General features: G+C 46.9%; 2 protein-coding genes across 2 annotated transcripts in view; one reads left to right on the plus strand and one right to left on the minus strand.

The window, feature by feature from the left end:
* LOC135828718 (uncharacterized) overlaps window positions 1-6,036 on the minus strand; it is a 46,241-nt gene extending 40,205 nt beyond the window's left edge. Inside the window, exons 1-5 of the mRNA XM_065341142.1 lie at window positions 5,958-6,036; window positions 4,321-4,397; window positions 2,973-3,269; window positions 2,043-2,123; window positions 217-510 (exon numbers count right to left, since the gene is read on the minus strand). Of these exons, the coding sequence (XP_065197214.1) occupies window positions 217-510; window positions 2,043-2,123; window positions 2,973-3,269; window positions 4,321-4,397; window positions 5,958-5,962 (754 nt within the window). The 5' untranslated portion in view covers window positions 5,963-6,036. The remainder of the gene's footprint in view (window positions 1-216; window positions 511-2,042; window positions 2,124-2,972; window positions 3,270-4,320; window positions 4,398-5,957) is intronic.
* Window positions 6,037-9,430: 3,394 nt separating this feature from the next.
* LOC135828720 (uncharacterized protein K02A2.6-like) lies at window positions 9,431-13,687 on the plus strand. Its single transcript, XM_065341143.1, has one exon. It carries the CDS (start codon window positions 9,431-9,433, stop codon window positions 13,685-13,687), a length of 4,257 nt encoding a protein of 1,418 aa, XP_065197215.1.
* Window positions 13,688-16,084: the final 2,397 nt, after the last annotated feature.

Genomic DNA, 16,084 nt, shown 5'->3' on the forward strand with positions numbered 1-16,084 from the left:
AGTTCCGAGATGGGGATGATGCTGCCAAATGGGCCAAGCGCTGTGCCGCTGTGCAAGTCGTCGGTGACTATTGCGAATATCAGGAGTTGTGCAGCGTGAGACAAATATTGCATAGTCGGTGCGCATTTCACCTTGTCTCGTATGGTGACATAAATGGCTTCAGCACAGCACAAAGAAACTCAAATAATATGTGAATGTTATATTTAATCGACTTACCCCTCCTGTCAACGCAGGCTATATTAAATTTGTGCGTAGGGATCGCAGGAGCAAGCACACCATGTCCATTAAAGGCAAGCGGATTCCCATCAGCTAGTCTAGTAGCCCAGAAATGTACTTGTCCTATGTGTTTGTGTACCTGGGTGGCAAGCTCCGTCATGCAGGTTTCCTCGGCGTCGGTAGGTATACTGGCGCCTCTAATATTGCAAAAGTTCTTGGCAGAATCGTAAACCACTTTATCCTTCGTGTCCATATAAAGCCATCTTTTGGCATCACAAAAATAGTAATAATCACCTGCAACGAAAACAACAAATGGAAGTGTACCCATATAGGTCAGTTGCCATGGAGACAGAAATGAACTCAAGACTTATACAAAGGGAAACATATTTGCATACGAAGAGACGAAGGGAGTTGTAAATCTGATGTGTCCTTTTGTATAATCATCTCTCAAATCTGAACTCGCATGGTGAGCCAATATAGTTATGATGAAGAAAGGAAAAGGACTGTATAAGATCGGGTTACGTTGGTGGACAGTTTGTCATAACTCGTATCATTTTGTCCTTTTTCTTTCTTCATCATTTCTCAAATCGGTTAATTTTAAGGTTGAAAATGAGACGAAGCACAATGTCAATTTACACAGCATTTTGGCAGTAGAATGGTATTGAAACGTACACATGCTAAAATAATTATGGTGTGAGTTGCTCCAAAGAGCGCAATAATTATAACAAACTTGGCAATTTAAATTTGTAGGACTAATGGTTTCAACCCATCATCACCTAAATCAGTAATTATTAGTGTGGTACTTTGAGGTAGGCCTTGGCGGATAATGCTCGAAAAGGTGGCAGACTCTGCTTTTTTTGCACCGAAATTGGCAGAACCATACAAACCTTATGGCGGGCAATTCCTCGAATTCTGCTCCATTTCTTTATCCACATACCAAACATGCATGAAACTTACCAGAAATTAGGGGTGAAAGTTCGCATTGAGATCCCGAGTTCGAGTACTCTGATTTTCTCCGATCGAATATTCGAGTATTCGAGTATTCTTCATCTCCTAAAAATTGCACACCGAGGGCCTTAAAATCACATGATACAACCCTGATTGAACCGAGTGGCAGTCATTTTTCTCTGGTATATTGGTTGCTGGGTCATTTGGGCTCTCTCTACTCGTGAACAAATGTTCACCACCAGTCTGCACGTCAATATCTGCCGAATGCTGCTCTGAAACTCCAGATTTCTGTGGTAAATGCATGTACCACGTATGAACGAGTACTCTGATTTATTCCGAGTACGATTATTTCTGAAAAAACCGAGCGAGTACTCGAGTATTCGGTATAATTGTTTCACCCCTACCAGAAATGGTACCGAATTCTGCCAATTTTTCTGCCGGCATTATCCGCCAAGGCCTACTTTGAGGCTAAACTTGACCCAACTCACTTGAAGACACTAGAAACTCCTTGGACAAGAAAAAATTAATGTCTCAAGATCTCTGCCAGTTTTGTGCCTTGTTATGCGCACTACCTGACTGTATAATATCTCGTTTCCTTAAGTTGGTGGATTGTCAGTCATAACTCGTACGTAAGTCCTTTTCTGTTTATTGTTCTGCTCTGACAGCCATGGTACTGGAGATCAACAGGGGAATGGAGCCTTGCTGCTTGATATAACAATCTCCCTGTTAAATCATTTGGGTGTTGGCGGGTGCGTTGCAATGTGTGTGCAATCAAAGCTTTGCTGGTCATCATTCCACTCGATCTCATCCATTACTGCCAGTGTTCGCAATCTAAAATGGGGCATTTTCAGTCTGCATAGCCTATTTTCAGGTCTTACGTGATTTTTCGCACGTTTCGCCGAAGTACCTGTCTTGGCAGATGCAGCGCCCCTTCACAAGTTGCCCATGATCGCAGATCTCTGTAGGGAGAGTAGAGGAGAAACATTCGGTTAACAACAACAACAACAACAACAACAACAACAACAACAACAACAACAACAAGTAAATGCAAGAGTAAATAACCTCTCAAGTGTCTGCATTCCGGATAACTGCCAAGCTCCTGGTTGTGACCACAAACGCCGAGTGGCTTTCTGTCAGGCAGTGCTTTTTTACTACTCTACTGGTCACTTAACAGTTAACTTAACACAGACTGCGAACGTAAAACTTGAACACTACACAATGTCAGCAGACTGCACTTTCATAAAATAGAAAACCTCCACATAGAGGGCATCCAAAGTTTACACGTATTCAAGTCAAGATTAAAGAGCGTATCTACTCTTGGTATAAACGCCGCGGCTTATACGACTTTTTGGGGGGGGGGGAATTCCGCAGGCGTCTATACCAGACAGGCTTACACTCTACTAAACTAGGGCTGGGAGTAAGCATAGTGCTGCATTTTGAAGCCGCTGGTACCATTTCAAGGCGGCTTATGTGCGATTGTACGCTTCCTAAAGTGATGCTTGTATTAAAGTGCGGCTTTTATAAAAGGCTTGCGGTAAATGTCTGTGTGATAGAGTTTCCTGGTGCTAGGGTCTCTAATGTCATGTAGTGACATCACGACGGCACTGGACCTTGTGAATATCAAGAAGCAGATTACGATTGCCGGTATCTATTTTTCAAGGAAGCAGTGAGATGGCACTACCGAGTTGGCTCCTTTTATACCTGAGTGGACCTTGTTTGCCCACTGTGACAATTTGGCCGTTCGGACATAGTTTTCAAGGAAACAGTGAGATTTTGAAGTCGATAATCAAGTTAAATGTCCAACTTACGAATGCATAATATCTGTTTCTTAGTACCAGGGTAGAGTTTGAAAATCTCCAGGATCACTCGGTTTGATCCTTCCTCGTAGTTTTGTGTCACGATCTTCTTGCCGCCGTCAAGGAAATATGCACCGGGGCGAAGTTGAAGGCTTTTCAATACTGACTCAGGCATATCACTCTCGGACAAGAGACGTTGGCCGTGGAAAGCGCAGGCCCTTCTTGCCACGTCGTACTGCACCCACTGTTCGTCATTGAATGTTGAAAGGTAATACTTGTCGTGGTGCCTCACTGTTGTCCACAAAGCGCCTGCATTGCGAGAGAAGAAAATAGAAAGTAGCAATACAGGGATACAGTAAAACCTGTGAAGGCGATCACTGTATTTGAAAGGGCGGTGAGGTGGGGATTGCAAATAAACAGAACCAGCTGAAGCGTCATTTTGAGATGTCACGAACCAATTCTGTGTCCAACACCACTTTCTCTAGAATGTGTTTGTGAGAACTCAATAAAACCTTCATGAAATGCCATGAAATGCCGCTACAACTGGTTTTGTTTATTGCAATCGACTAAAAAGCAATATAAGGATTTCGAGAAATGCCTATCGTCTCATTTAGCTTGTTGGCACAAACTTTGACGTTACATTTTGATGACTCTTAATAATATGGAACTGTGTATATAACCTTCTGGCTTTTAGCTCTTGTTGCCAAACTTATAGGACTAATGGTTTCAACCTATCATCATTTAAATCAGTAAATGTCTATAACGAGCAAATATCCCCGGACATGGCCAAATTACCGATTACCGAGTTGGCTCATTTTATTCCTGAGTGGACCTTGTTTGCCCACTATGACAGTTTGGTCCAGAAACTCTTGTAATGTTGCTTGGATACTGGGATACGAAGCGTCACTTGCTCAACAACAGCCCACCATGACGAGAAAGAAGAACTTTTCCACAACAACAAATCAGCAAGGACTGCAACAATAGTACTGTAGTATCCCTGCCCGACCAATACAGAAGTAGTACGGAACTTATACGGAGCTTTGCCTGATATATAGTTAGTGTATCTAAACAGTTCTGTCCGCAGATTGAGTATTTCGCTCCTGCTCTTGTAGCAGTTGAGCACTCTTGCGTGGGGTAGTGCCTTTGCTGTTTGCATTATGCAGAGCTCACTGACTTGTCAGTTTGAGCACTCTGGCAAGGTACGTTCGGGCCTGATTGGAAATTTTTATTTCCATTGCTATCAGGTTCGGCCTCATTTCCTCTATGCTGCGCTGACGAGTCCACAATATTTGTCATTGCAAGTTTCCATACAACGGATAGAAAATGAAAATGAATATCTGTTAGGTTTTCAAAGTCTTACCTTCAGCACAATTTATTGTGTGCAGCATTGAAGCCAACACACATAGAGTAAGCAATAAAATAGATCCCATCTTCAACCTGTTAACAGTACATGCAACAAAATGAACTGGAGTTATGACTTAGTAGAATCCAAGTGATAGCAAACAAGATCATAATTAACAATTTGGCGCCATGTGTGCACACTCCACTAACTCACGGATAGGGCCTAAATAAAAACAATTTCTCCGTAATCGAACGCTTTTGATGGTAACGAGTGAATGAAAGAATATCCTGGTTATAACAACACTGCAAAACTACGGTGAAAAGTCACTGTGGGTTCAATTCCTGTGATCAGTTGCACCTAGGCTACCCTCTGCAGTCGAGGACTCGAGGCACGTTTTTTGGAGTTCATCAATTCTACCCTTCGCATAACAGCGCTGAAGTACGAACGTCACACTTGTACAGACTAGCACCAGAGAGTCTTCGAATATCTGACTACTCCCCGACTAGCTCTGTGCCTGTGGGTTGCCTCTGCAAGGCCATTGAATTGAGAAAATGTTCGGGGTGCGAAACTAAAATGAATGAAAGAATGTTCGAATATTCGGGAAATTGGCTGACGAAGAGACAAAACAGCTCGAATGGAATAGTGTAGAATGGATCGCACCAGAGCTACCACAGTTCATTATACACTCCTTTCTACATACTTTTTAGAGACAAGCGTGGGCCGCCCAACAAGAAGATTAGCTAATGCCACAATGATCCACGCCTCTCCAATTTCTAAATTTGGAGAGAGCTAAGTGTGAGCAAATACTAGATATATCCTGTGACAAGACTAGTGTTACAGCTTGAACAAACGTGAAGGGGGACGGGGATCATTGGACTCAAACATTTGTGATTTTACCGCAATTTTGTGCCGCAATTTTGGCTGTTACTTTCACAGTCACCAGCACCAGTAAGCAAATGACCAACTACCGCATCCGTGATTAGCGAAACTGGGGCACTGCTTCAAGTTTCAATGTCCCTCACAGGTGGGAAACTGTACAAGAGAGGGTACTATTTTTTAAATGCTGCTATATTTGCATCATCCAGGTAAACTCTCAAAACCCCACAGAAACGGCAACAAGAACTGAGATTTTTGTTGCTGAAACCACCGGTGCAGTGGCATGGACAAGAACACTAGCAAAACAACACCAAACCTACATGTACCTTTGTTACAAGCCCATGTGTATGTGTGTGGGGGGGGGGGGGGGAGGGGGAGGAAACTATTCAAAGGAAAGCTTTATTTTTCAAAGGCGCTTAGAGACTAGGGCCCTATGAGAGATAAAACAGTATTCAAGAAAGGGCTCTGATCGCGGAAATACGGTATTGTACGTCCATTCCATGTACCGGTATTTTTGAGAACTGATCAGACTTGTCAGGAGCAACGAGTACATGTCACGGTGTGGTACTGAGGACCTGACATTGCTTGCGTTTGCAAGCATTGTCAGGTCCTGTCCAGTCACAAGAAAATCTACCACTGATACACAAGTACGTTACGGTACAGAAAGGGTAAAAGATTAGAGAGGACAGCACATTGAGGTACATGTACAAGCTAATTCTCTCCCTGCCCGAACAGCACACCTATTCTCATATACATTCACAAAAACGAATGGAACTTACCGCATAGATAGCAGATCAACTCAAGTCCTCAAAGTCCAGCGTAGTCAAAACTCCCTCTTGCGATACAAGAAAGCAACTGAGCAAGGGACTGAAGGTGAAGCCCGTATTATACCCGAGCTCGTGCGTCGCGTACACATTCTCGTATGCACGCACTTCCCTACACACATTCATGCACTCCCTACACATTCATGCACACCTTGCCTCAATAACTGCATGCACCCTTTTCTCGCTCACCCTGTTTCACCAACTGCATGCACCCTTTTCCCGCTCACCCTGTTTCACCAACTGCATGCACTACAGTCCATTCATTGGAAACTGGCACCCTAACTTTCTAGTGTCTCTCTCACATAGTTGTAGATATCGTGAAAACAACAGTACATCCTGCATTGTGTGGCCCGTGCAATTACTCCTTGCCACATTTGAGGCCAGAAAAGTCCAAGAACAGGGAAATAGAAATTCAGCCATGTTTTACAAAATTAAGACAGGTATGCCATGGCAAAATGTATGGAGAAGCAGATCCCAAACCCAGATTTTTGAGATTCAAAGTGGGTTTTTGATCCTCAATTCGGCCCAAATCCGACTTTCAAAAGCCAGCGGGCCAGTTTCCGATGAATGGACTCATGCACCCCTTTTTATTTCTTTTTTTTCTTGGTAAACCGGCCTCTTGTACGGGCAGAATTAATTAAGTAACACAATGATTATTATTATTGCAATGAAAAATATCAATTGTGCACTCATAGCCATGTATAAACAATTAAAATGAAACAATTCCAGAACGTTTTCGTGTGACCATCATCAGTGGAACATCGTCACATAGTAAGAATCACTAAAACAACCAGTTATATAACTAGAGTAATATGAAAAGAAGCGTGAGAATGCAGCACAGCTAGCGGTTATGCATAACGCGTATAGTGTGAACCTTTGCAGTGTATCTGAGAATGGTAGCAGTAGATGAATGTGGCAGCTGTGAGTGCGTGTGAACAAAAACTGGTGAGTGCGTATTATTTAAAAAGTGTGAGTGCTACAACATTTTCTTTTTGCTTGCATAGAACAGGGTCACGTGTGCGAATATGTACAGCTTCCAACACTCGACATCGACAAGAGCAAGTCTGTCATCTACAAGCATTTGGTGTCCAGTCCGGATTGTCGTAAGTTGTTTGACGATTCCTGGTTTAGTGTTATTTGTCGCGCGCGTTTCTTTAAGCAGTTGCAGGTGTTGGAAGCTGTATATATTCGCACACGTGACCCTGTTCTATGCAAGCAAAAAGACAGCTGTTTGGTTTCGAGATGTCTTTTCAGCGCCGAGTCGAGTAGCTTTTGTAAGAATAGACCGTTTTGCAAAGATTGCAAGTAGCCCTGGTCTTCGCTGCATCGCGGGAGAAAACTTCCAAACTACTGAGCGTAACTTTCACTCGAATGGAGAGGTGACCGAAGCATATCCTGCGACAGGTCAGCAGATGCGGAACAAGACATCAGTAGAGTCCACCAAAGCTGCAACGACAACTGAAACAACTCAAGTGTCGTGCAGGCATACAGTCACTGTAACTGCGAGTGATTTTCACTTTGCGCGAGACTGGACTCTCGATCGACCAGGGAGTCGTAAAATATTTTACGACTCCCCGGTCGACTCCCCGGTCGACATGTACTGCCATGTGTACGGACTACGGTGTTCGTTAGTGCAAACGAGCTGGCCGCACAAAGGAGCCGAGTTTCTGGCGAGCGAGCTAACGAGTATCCGGTGAGATCGTTTCAACACTACTTGTAAGGACTACTAGTATACTGTGACACAAGATATGACACCATGGACAACCAGAGCCAAACAGACAGAACAAGCTGCTACTAAAACAATTTCAAAGGAATAATGCTGTCCTTCTGGACACACAGATTAGGCTTATGAATACGTTGACAAACAGCTTCTAACACACTCAATTGCAACTTATAACCATGACGAGCACGGCACAAAACAGAAAAAGAAGAATCAGAATAAACCTTACAGCAATCAGGACGAGACGCAAGATGCTTATACACTGATGACTTCCTACTAGAAAACACACGCTCGCACCCACTCTTACTCACACAATCATTCTCGCTCTCACACTCACCGGAATCACTGGACTCACTGGCCGAATCCTCCTCAACGACGTCCTGCCTCGGAGCAATCAGGTCCCGTCTCCTCCCATCCCTCGTCTCACGTTCCTGTTGTGTATTCCGTTGGCTCGGTACTTCCGTACTGAAATAGGTCATGGTGTAATTAATGGTGTAATTAACGGTTCAGCTCGTTCTGTTGATCGCAATTCTAAAATTATTATTATTATTATTAGTGCAATTAGGAGTATAATCGATGCAGACATGGCCAGACAACAACGAGTTCATGGAATTTTTAAGGATTTTTATGTTATTCAAAATCGATTTTCGTGTTCCGCTCATCAGTGAATAGTATCGGAACTGAGGGTACTGTGTACAACAATAGAACATTTTATAACAGCATAATTAATTAAAAGTGTGAACAACAAATATATTATTATTATTAATTCAACATCTCCTGGCTCGTCAGAAGACTGCCAATATATATGAGAAGTCGGGTGGTAGCCAACCACGGCGAACTGAATAATAAGGAGAGAAACAAAGAGAGTACTGCAAGGGGAGGCATGACGAAAATGGTGAGATTATTTAGGACGAAGAAGCTGAAGCTTGAACTCCTTAATGTCTGTGCATGCTTTAAGGCTAGTTGGCAGGGAAGACCAGAGAGTGTACGCAGAGAAGATAGGGGATTTCAGAAACAGGGAGGTATTGGCACGGGGTAATGAGAAGGAATGACGTGTTGATCTGGTGGACACAAACCAGTTATACTTAGCAAAGTGTTTTGGAGCCAAGTCTAATAAGATCATGTGTACAAGGATGCAAAGATGTTGCTGGTGTCGCTCTAAGAGGGGAGATACTGAAGCTAAACTGTAGAGACGTTGGGAGGAGAATGTTAGATTTTTGCGAAACAGGATTTTTAGAAGCAGACGCTGGTGTATTTCCAGAGTTTGAACAAGGGCCTGAGACAGACCGCACCACGCTGTGTCACAGTAATCAAATATAGGTAGAATATACTGGTGTATCCATATATGTTCTGCCTGTTGTACGCATTGCCCTTTTGCACTCGCGTGTGTACGCATACTAGTACACACATGCATCACGGTTTTCTGCCTGTCCTTTGCTATGGACAAGAAGTCTTTTCTCTTGGTCTTCTGAAAGATAAGTCACAAACCCTACCTCGTGTGTTTGCGTTTGTTGACACAACATGGCGCAGTGAACGTCTTACTTTACCTGTAGTCTTAGTATACTAGTAGTTCCATTGCAGTTGTAGAGTAGCCCACCTGTAGTGTTGCTCTCTGCCCGTTTTCGTTTCGCTTCGAAAATTGTCCGTTTCGAAGTTCTAGAATTTTTTCGTAGCCTTGTAGTACGATATCGATAGTTGTGATTTCGCCATGGCGGATGGTGCTAAGTCACAGCCGGACATCAACCAACTGGTGCAGCTGATCCAAGCTCAAGTGCAAGCATCTGCCCAGCGCGATGCGCAGCTCCAAACTCTGTTGCAGTCAATGTCGCAAGGATCATCAAGCAGCACGAGTGCACCTGCTTCGTCTGCTCCTGCTCCATCCACCAAGCTCGTCGCTGTGGATCGGCCCATATTGTTGTCGTCGGCGAATCTAGCTGAATTTGTATCGTGGAGCGAGGCCTGGGAGGACTACTCCCGGTGTCAGCTGTTGTCAGCGCAGCCCCGCGAGACAAGGATGGCCGCGTTTAGGCAGGCCTTGGATGAGGACCTGCGACGTTTCGTTCGTGAAGGTGTGATTGTGGTGCCAAACACCCATGATGTCCCGGAGGCCATGGTTGAACTACGCAAGTTCATCCGGCGCCAGCGCAACCCCCTGCTGGACAGGATTGAATTTTATCGCCGTGCCCAGCAACCTGGAGAGACGTTCGACGCGTGGTACACATCCCTGAGGGAGTTGTTTCATGCGTGCAACTTCTCCGGGTTGGATGTCTGTTCGACATGCTCAGGGCGTATGTGTCAAACATGCCAGCAGTCGCTCCAGGCTAACACGGATGAAATTCTGCGAGACCGCATTGTTACCGGCATCCTGCAGGATGACGTTCGACACAAGCTGCTGGCAATGAAGGATCTAACCCTGGCAACCTGCGTCGACCTATGCCGCGCCGAGGAGGCTGCCAGTCAAACCTCGTCACGTATCCCCAGTCAGGCCACTGGAGACGCGTCCGTGAGTGCCGTTCGTTCCAGCTATAAGAAGCAGAAAGGAATGGCATCCAAGCAAGCTCGAGCACCCGCAGCCAAGGATACCAAGTCTGGCAGCAAGCCCTCGCCGGACAAGTGTCCCAACTGTGGCCGCACCGCTCATAGCAAGCGACCCTGCCCTGCTGCGGATCGCAAATGCAATGGCTGCCAACGCACCGGTCACTTCTTATCCATGTGTCCGTCTGCTTCTAAGAGGACTGTCGGTCAGCTGAAGCTGCAACGTGCCGCGTCCTCCCGTGAAGGGGCTACCATAGCCGTCAACACGCAGCTCGTGTCTGCCGACAAGCCAACCAGTTTGCGCTGGCTTCCTGACACCGGCAGCGACATCAACGCTATTGGCCCTGCACACCTCGAGCTCCTCGGAGACTTTATTGAGAATCTGCCTACCGACAAGGATATTGTGCGCACCGCTGATGGCGCACCCTTGACCAGTCTTGGCAAGATCCAGGCGACCTTGACGCTCGATTCCGTCACACACGACACCACACTGCACGTGTACAAAGGCCTGGATGAGGCACTGCTATCCCGCCAAAGCCTCTGTGCCTTGAATCTGTTGCCTGCTTCTTGGCCCTCCGTGTTTGTCCGTTCTGCCCGTACTGAACCCAACACGGCCCGGCAGCTCCAACAGCAGCTTCTGGAAGAGTTTGCCGACGTTTTCGACAGCTCACAGCTTCCACCAATGGATGGTCCGCCCATGGACATTCAGTTGGAACCAGGTGCAGAACCCAGCTGCGTCCGCACTGCTCGCACCATACCGTTTGCCTACCGGGATCAGATAAAGTCCCAACTGGACAGTATGGTCGATGATCGCATTATCGAGCCAGTCACAGAACCCTCTGCGTGGTGCCATCCAATCGTTCTCGTTGAGAAGAAGGGCACAACTGAGATGCGACTGACTGTGGACCTTCGAAAGCTGAATGATCAGGTACGCAGACCCACCCATCCTGCTCGTACACCACATGACGCAGTGGCAGCCATCGGCAAAGCCCGCTACTTCACGAAGCTCGACGCCCGACATGGCTATTGGCAAGTCCCGCTGTCCGACGATGCCAAGCCGCTCACCACCTTTATCACACCGTGGGGGCGGTACCAGTTTCTTCGCAACCCGCAGGGCCTTGTCTCGGCTGGTGATGTATTCAACTCCCGTACCGACGCAGCGTTTGATCGCCTCACCAACTTCGTAAAAGTGGTTGACGATGGTCTTGTGTACGATACGGAACTGACGACTCATTTCACCCACGTTCGTGACGCTCTGCTCCGCGCCCGTCAGCACGGCATTACCCTGAGCGCTAAGAAATTCGTCTTCGGCGTACCAGAAGTCGACTACTGTGGCTACCACATCAACACGGATGGTTACACCGTTGACAGTGACAAGACGGCAGCCATCACTGATTTCCCAGTACCCGTTAATCGCACTGACGTCCGCTCATTCTTCGGGCTAATCAACCAGTGTAGTGATTTCTCGCCCCGTATCGCACAGCTCAGCGACCCGCTTCGCCCGTTGCTGAAGTCCACGAATGTGTTCCTGTGGGAGTCGGCACACACTGACGCGTTTAACGCCGTCAAAGCTGCCCTGGCTTCTCCCCCGATATTGTCGTTCTTTCAGCCTGGCCGACCGCTTCGGTTAGAAACTGATGCGTCCGTGAAGAACGGACTTGGTTATGTTTTGTGGCAGCAGCAGGGCGACACCTGGTGCATACTCCAATGTGGAAGCCGGTTCCTCTCTGATGCCGAGACGAGATACGCCGTCATTGAGCTTGAATGCCTTGCAGTTACCTGGGCAGTACGCAAGTGTTCGATCTATCTCTCCGGTGCTCGGTTTGAAGTTATTACCGACCACCGCCCGCTCATCCCTATTCTGAACTCCTACTACTTGGATCAGATAGAGAATCCCCGGCTGCAGCGGCTCGTCCTGAAACTTCGGCCCTATCAGCTACACGCAACCTGGCGGAAAGGCACGGATCATGCTTTCCCTGACGCTCTGTCCCGCCATCCAGTCAGCGACCCCTGCCCTGACGATGAACTGGGTGAGAGTACTGCCTCTCAGGGCGCTGCTATCCGTGTGTGCACGCTTGATACGTCTGGTGGCCTGAAGTACCACGCGCTCCGCTCCGCCGCCCAGGCCGACGCTGACTACCAGTGCCTAGTTCAGTTCATCGTGTCTGGTTTCCCTGCTAAGAGGTCCCTCATGCCTGAGTCACTCCAGCCGTACTGGAATGGTCACGAGCACCTCTCTATTGACAGTGGTTTAGTGATGAAAGGACCCCGTCTCTTGATTCCCGTCGCTCTCCGGCAGCGTGTCTTGTCTGATCTGCACGCATCCCATCAAGGATTGACGCGCACGAAGTCCCGTGCCCGGCAGATTGTATTCTGGCCACGATTGTCAGCCGACATCGAGCATGTTGTCCGCAGTTGTGACAAGTGCCGCCTGCACAGCGCCTCACAACCGAAGGAGCCACTCCGTGTGGACGATCGTGCTCCAGATCTGCCATTCCAGCATTGCAGCGCCGACCTGTTTGAGTGTGAAGGCCTGCAGTATCTAGTGTATGTGGACCGACTAACCAGCTGGCCCTGCGTTGCCAAGCTCGGACGCACTGCCTCCTCTGCAGACGTCATTCGGTCTCTTCGCCGCTGGTTTCCTGACATTGGTGTCCCCGAGGTACTTACCAGTGATGGTGGCCCTCAGTTCCAGTCCCATGTGTTCGCTAAGTTCTGTGATACCTGGCACATCCGTCATGCTAAATCCTCTCCCCATTATCCGCAGTCGAATGGGCTTGCCGAGAATGCCGTGAAAGCCATGAAGTCGCTAATTCACAAGACCACTAGTAATGGCGACCTCGACGTGGATTCCTTTCAACGTGCGTTGCTTGAGTGGAGGAATACCCCGAACGCCACTGGTCAGAGTCCAGCCCAAGCTCTCTACGGCCGGCCTCTGTCATCTTTTGTGTTTGCCCACCATTCCAGCTTTGCTCCTGCATGGCAAACACACGCTAATGAAGTTGACCAGCGCTCATCACACTACCTGGAGTCGACTCAGCAGCATTACAACCGCTCTGCTCGGTCCCTTCCTCGTCTGTCTCTTGGAGCACATGTCGACATCCAGCATCCCCGGACCAAGTTGTGGTCAGCTCATGGCTCAATCGTAGCCATTGGTCAGCACCGGGACTACTTGGTGAAACTTCCAAGCGGCCGCATCTATTGGCGCAACCGCCGTTTCCTCCGACCAAGAGTCTCTCCTACACCCCCGCCAGCTGCAGCCGTCCCTACTGTTTATGCTCCAGACGCGGCACAAGGCCAGACACCAGTTGCCTCTATTGCCCCTGGTGTACATGCCCCAGCACAGCCTGCACCACGCTGCAGTCATCGCCATCGGCAGCAGAATGTCCCGTTTAATGTGATATCCACACGCGGACAATCTTATGACTGATGACTTTGTCCTCATTCTGTTTCTGCTCTTCTGCCGGACCTATGACTGTTGCTGTTACTTATGCACTTCATTGCTGCTGTGTTTTTTTTGTTTTTGTTTGTTTTGATCAGATAAATATGTCTTTTATCTCAGAAGGGGCGTGGTGTATCCATATATGTTCTGCCTGTTGTACGCATTGCCCTTTTGCACTCGCGTGTGTACGCATACTAGTACACACATGCATCACGGTTTTCTGCCTGTCCTTTGCTATGGACAAGAAGTCTTTTCTCTTGGTCTTCTGAAAGATAAGTCACAAACCCTACCTCGTGTGTTTGCGTTTGTTGACACAACATATACGACGTAAAGAACAATTTTCGGCAATGGTCATTTAAATGGTGGCAGTGAGGTTGCCACATGCCAAGGGAGGAGCTAGCTCGCTTGCATACTGACTGGACCTGTGGAGACCAGGACATATGGCTGTCGAATATAACACCAAGGTGTTTGTGTTCATGAACAATTTTAACGTTAGCATTGGCCCCTGGAAAGTGCAACGGCTGAGTAGTCGGCGATGGGCTGATGAACATTGCTTCGGTCTTCGCGATGTTGGGCCTCAGTTTCCAAGCTTCCATCCATGCTATGGTGGAGTTAATGCCGGTCTGCAGGGAGGTAACGAGGTTGGACGGCGAGCTGTCAGAGCACAACAGTGCAGTGTCATCAGCAAAAAGGCTGACGTCTGGAACTAGAGAGGGCAGATCGTTCACATAAGTTAGGAAAAGGAGTGGACCCAGTATGTTGTTGTTGTATACTTTATTTATAGTGGAAATCAAAACAGGCAAAATGCCTAATAACATTGGACCCACTGTGAATAACATGTTAAAGGATATTGTGGAGAAAAAAAAAAAAAAGTAGATACAAGAGAAAAAGAGAAAGGAAAAAATGACGGAAGGTTGGTTGCAACGAACAGATATCAATCCAGTAAGCATTGGAAAACCTATGTCGCTGATAATATATACTGCAAGGCTTGAGATTTAAAATCCAAATACCTATTTGAACATTTTGCTGCTGGTGGCAATCTATTCCACATAATGGCTCCAGCGTGCGTTAGGCGCTTAGCAGAACGAGCAGTGCTAGCAGGTGGGACCACAAGCAAGTTGCTTTGGCCTCCCCGAGTGCGAGTTGAGGGCACGACAGCAAAAAAGGACTCAAACAGGGTGCTACATGCATCATGCAAACATCGCCAGATGAAACACAACATATTCAAGTGGACCCCTGTGGAACACCAGACACTACAGGTAAAGGATCGGACAAGGAAGCAGAGACACGGACAGTTTGATGACGGGACGACAAATATAGCGACAGCCACTGCAGAGCTGTACCACGTACTAGAAAAATGTACTCAAGCTTTGCAAGTAGGCCTCGATGCCAGACTGTATCGAACGCTTTTGACAGATCAAAAAAGACAAGACCTACATGCTTCTTCAGGTTACGATGTCCGTAAATATCCTGGATTAAGCGTGTCAATTGCAAAGTAGTTGAGTCGCCACGACAGAAGCCGGATTGTGCAGAGGAGAGGGCAGGGGTGACATGGTGGTAGAGAGCTTCATAGAAGATGCGTTCACAGACTTTGGATATAGTTGGTAGGAGGGAGATGGGCCTGTAATTAACAGCTTGGGAGCGTTGTCCTTATTTAAATATCGGGACAACAATAGCAGATTTCCACGCAGATGGGAAGACTCCTGCACGATATGACAAGTTGAATAGAAAGCACAGGGGATACGACAAGGAAGGCACCAGCAGTTTAAGGACTTCATTTGGAATACCGCCTTTTCCAAGAGACTTGCAGCTCCTAAGACGTTTCAGTTGTTTGCGGACCACACCAGTTGTTGTAAAGACCTCACTTTGGGTGTACCACGATTTTTTTGGCTCATATGATAGAGGGCCATGTGTAGATCACCCTACCACTTGTTGTCATTCTCAGAATTTTCTGAAAGGTGGTGAAAATTGCGATTGAAATTGCCTATAATTACCATGGCCACCGGATACAAAATTAGCATTTGCGTAACTTTGTGTTACTTTTACGCCACTTTGCTATTGGCACCTCCATGTATTTATTCCAATCATTCTAAATGAAGTGTTTTGAAGCGTGAATAAGAACTCTTTTCTTCTTGGTTACCATGGCAACCACGAACGATCTACAAAATGACAATAAAAAAGAATCAATCAACTTCAGAAATGCTACCAAATCAGAATAAACAACTGTCTATTGGGATAATCCTGAAAATAAGAGCGTCAACCTGCTATTTCAGGCCTAAATCGTAATGGTTGATCCCTGGAAAAGACAATGACACGTACATGTACATCACGTTCTGCACAGACACGTACATTGTAGGGTCAAATAAAATTCTAAGCAGCAAGTAC

The sequence above is a fragment of the Sycon ciliatum genome, chromosome 12, assembly GCF_964019385.1.
Source record: "Sycon ciliatum chromosome 12, ocSycCili1.1, whole genome shotgun sequence".
In the NCBI taxonomy this organism is placed as follows: domain Eukaryota; kingdom Metazoa; phylum Porifera; class Calcarea; order Leucosolenida; family Sycettidae; genus Sycon; species Sycon ciliatum.

Coding starts and splice junctions, on each gene's coding strand:
- LOC135828720 (XM_065341143.1), top strand. CDS start 9,431: ATGGCGGATGGTGCTAAGTCACAGCCGGACATCAACCAACTGGTGCAG.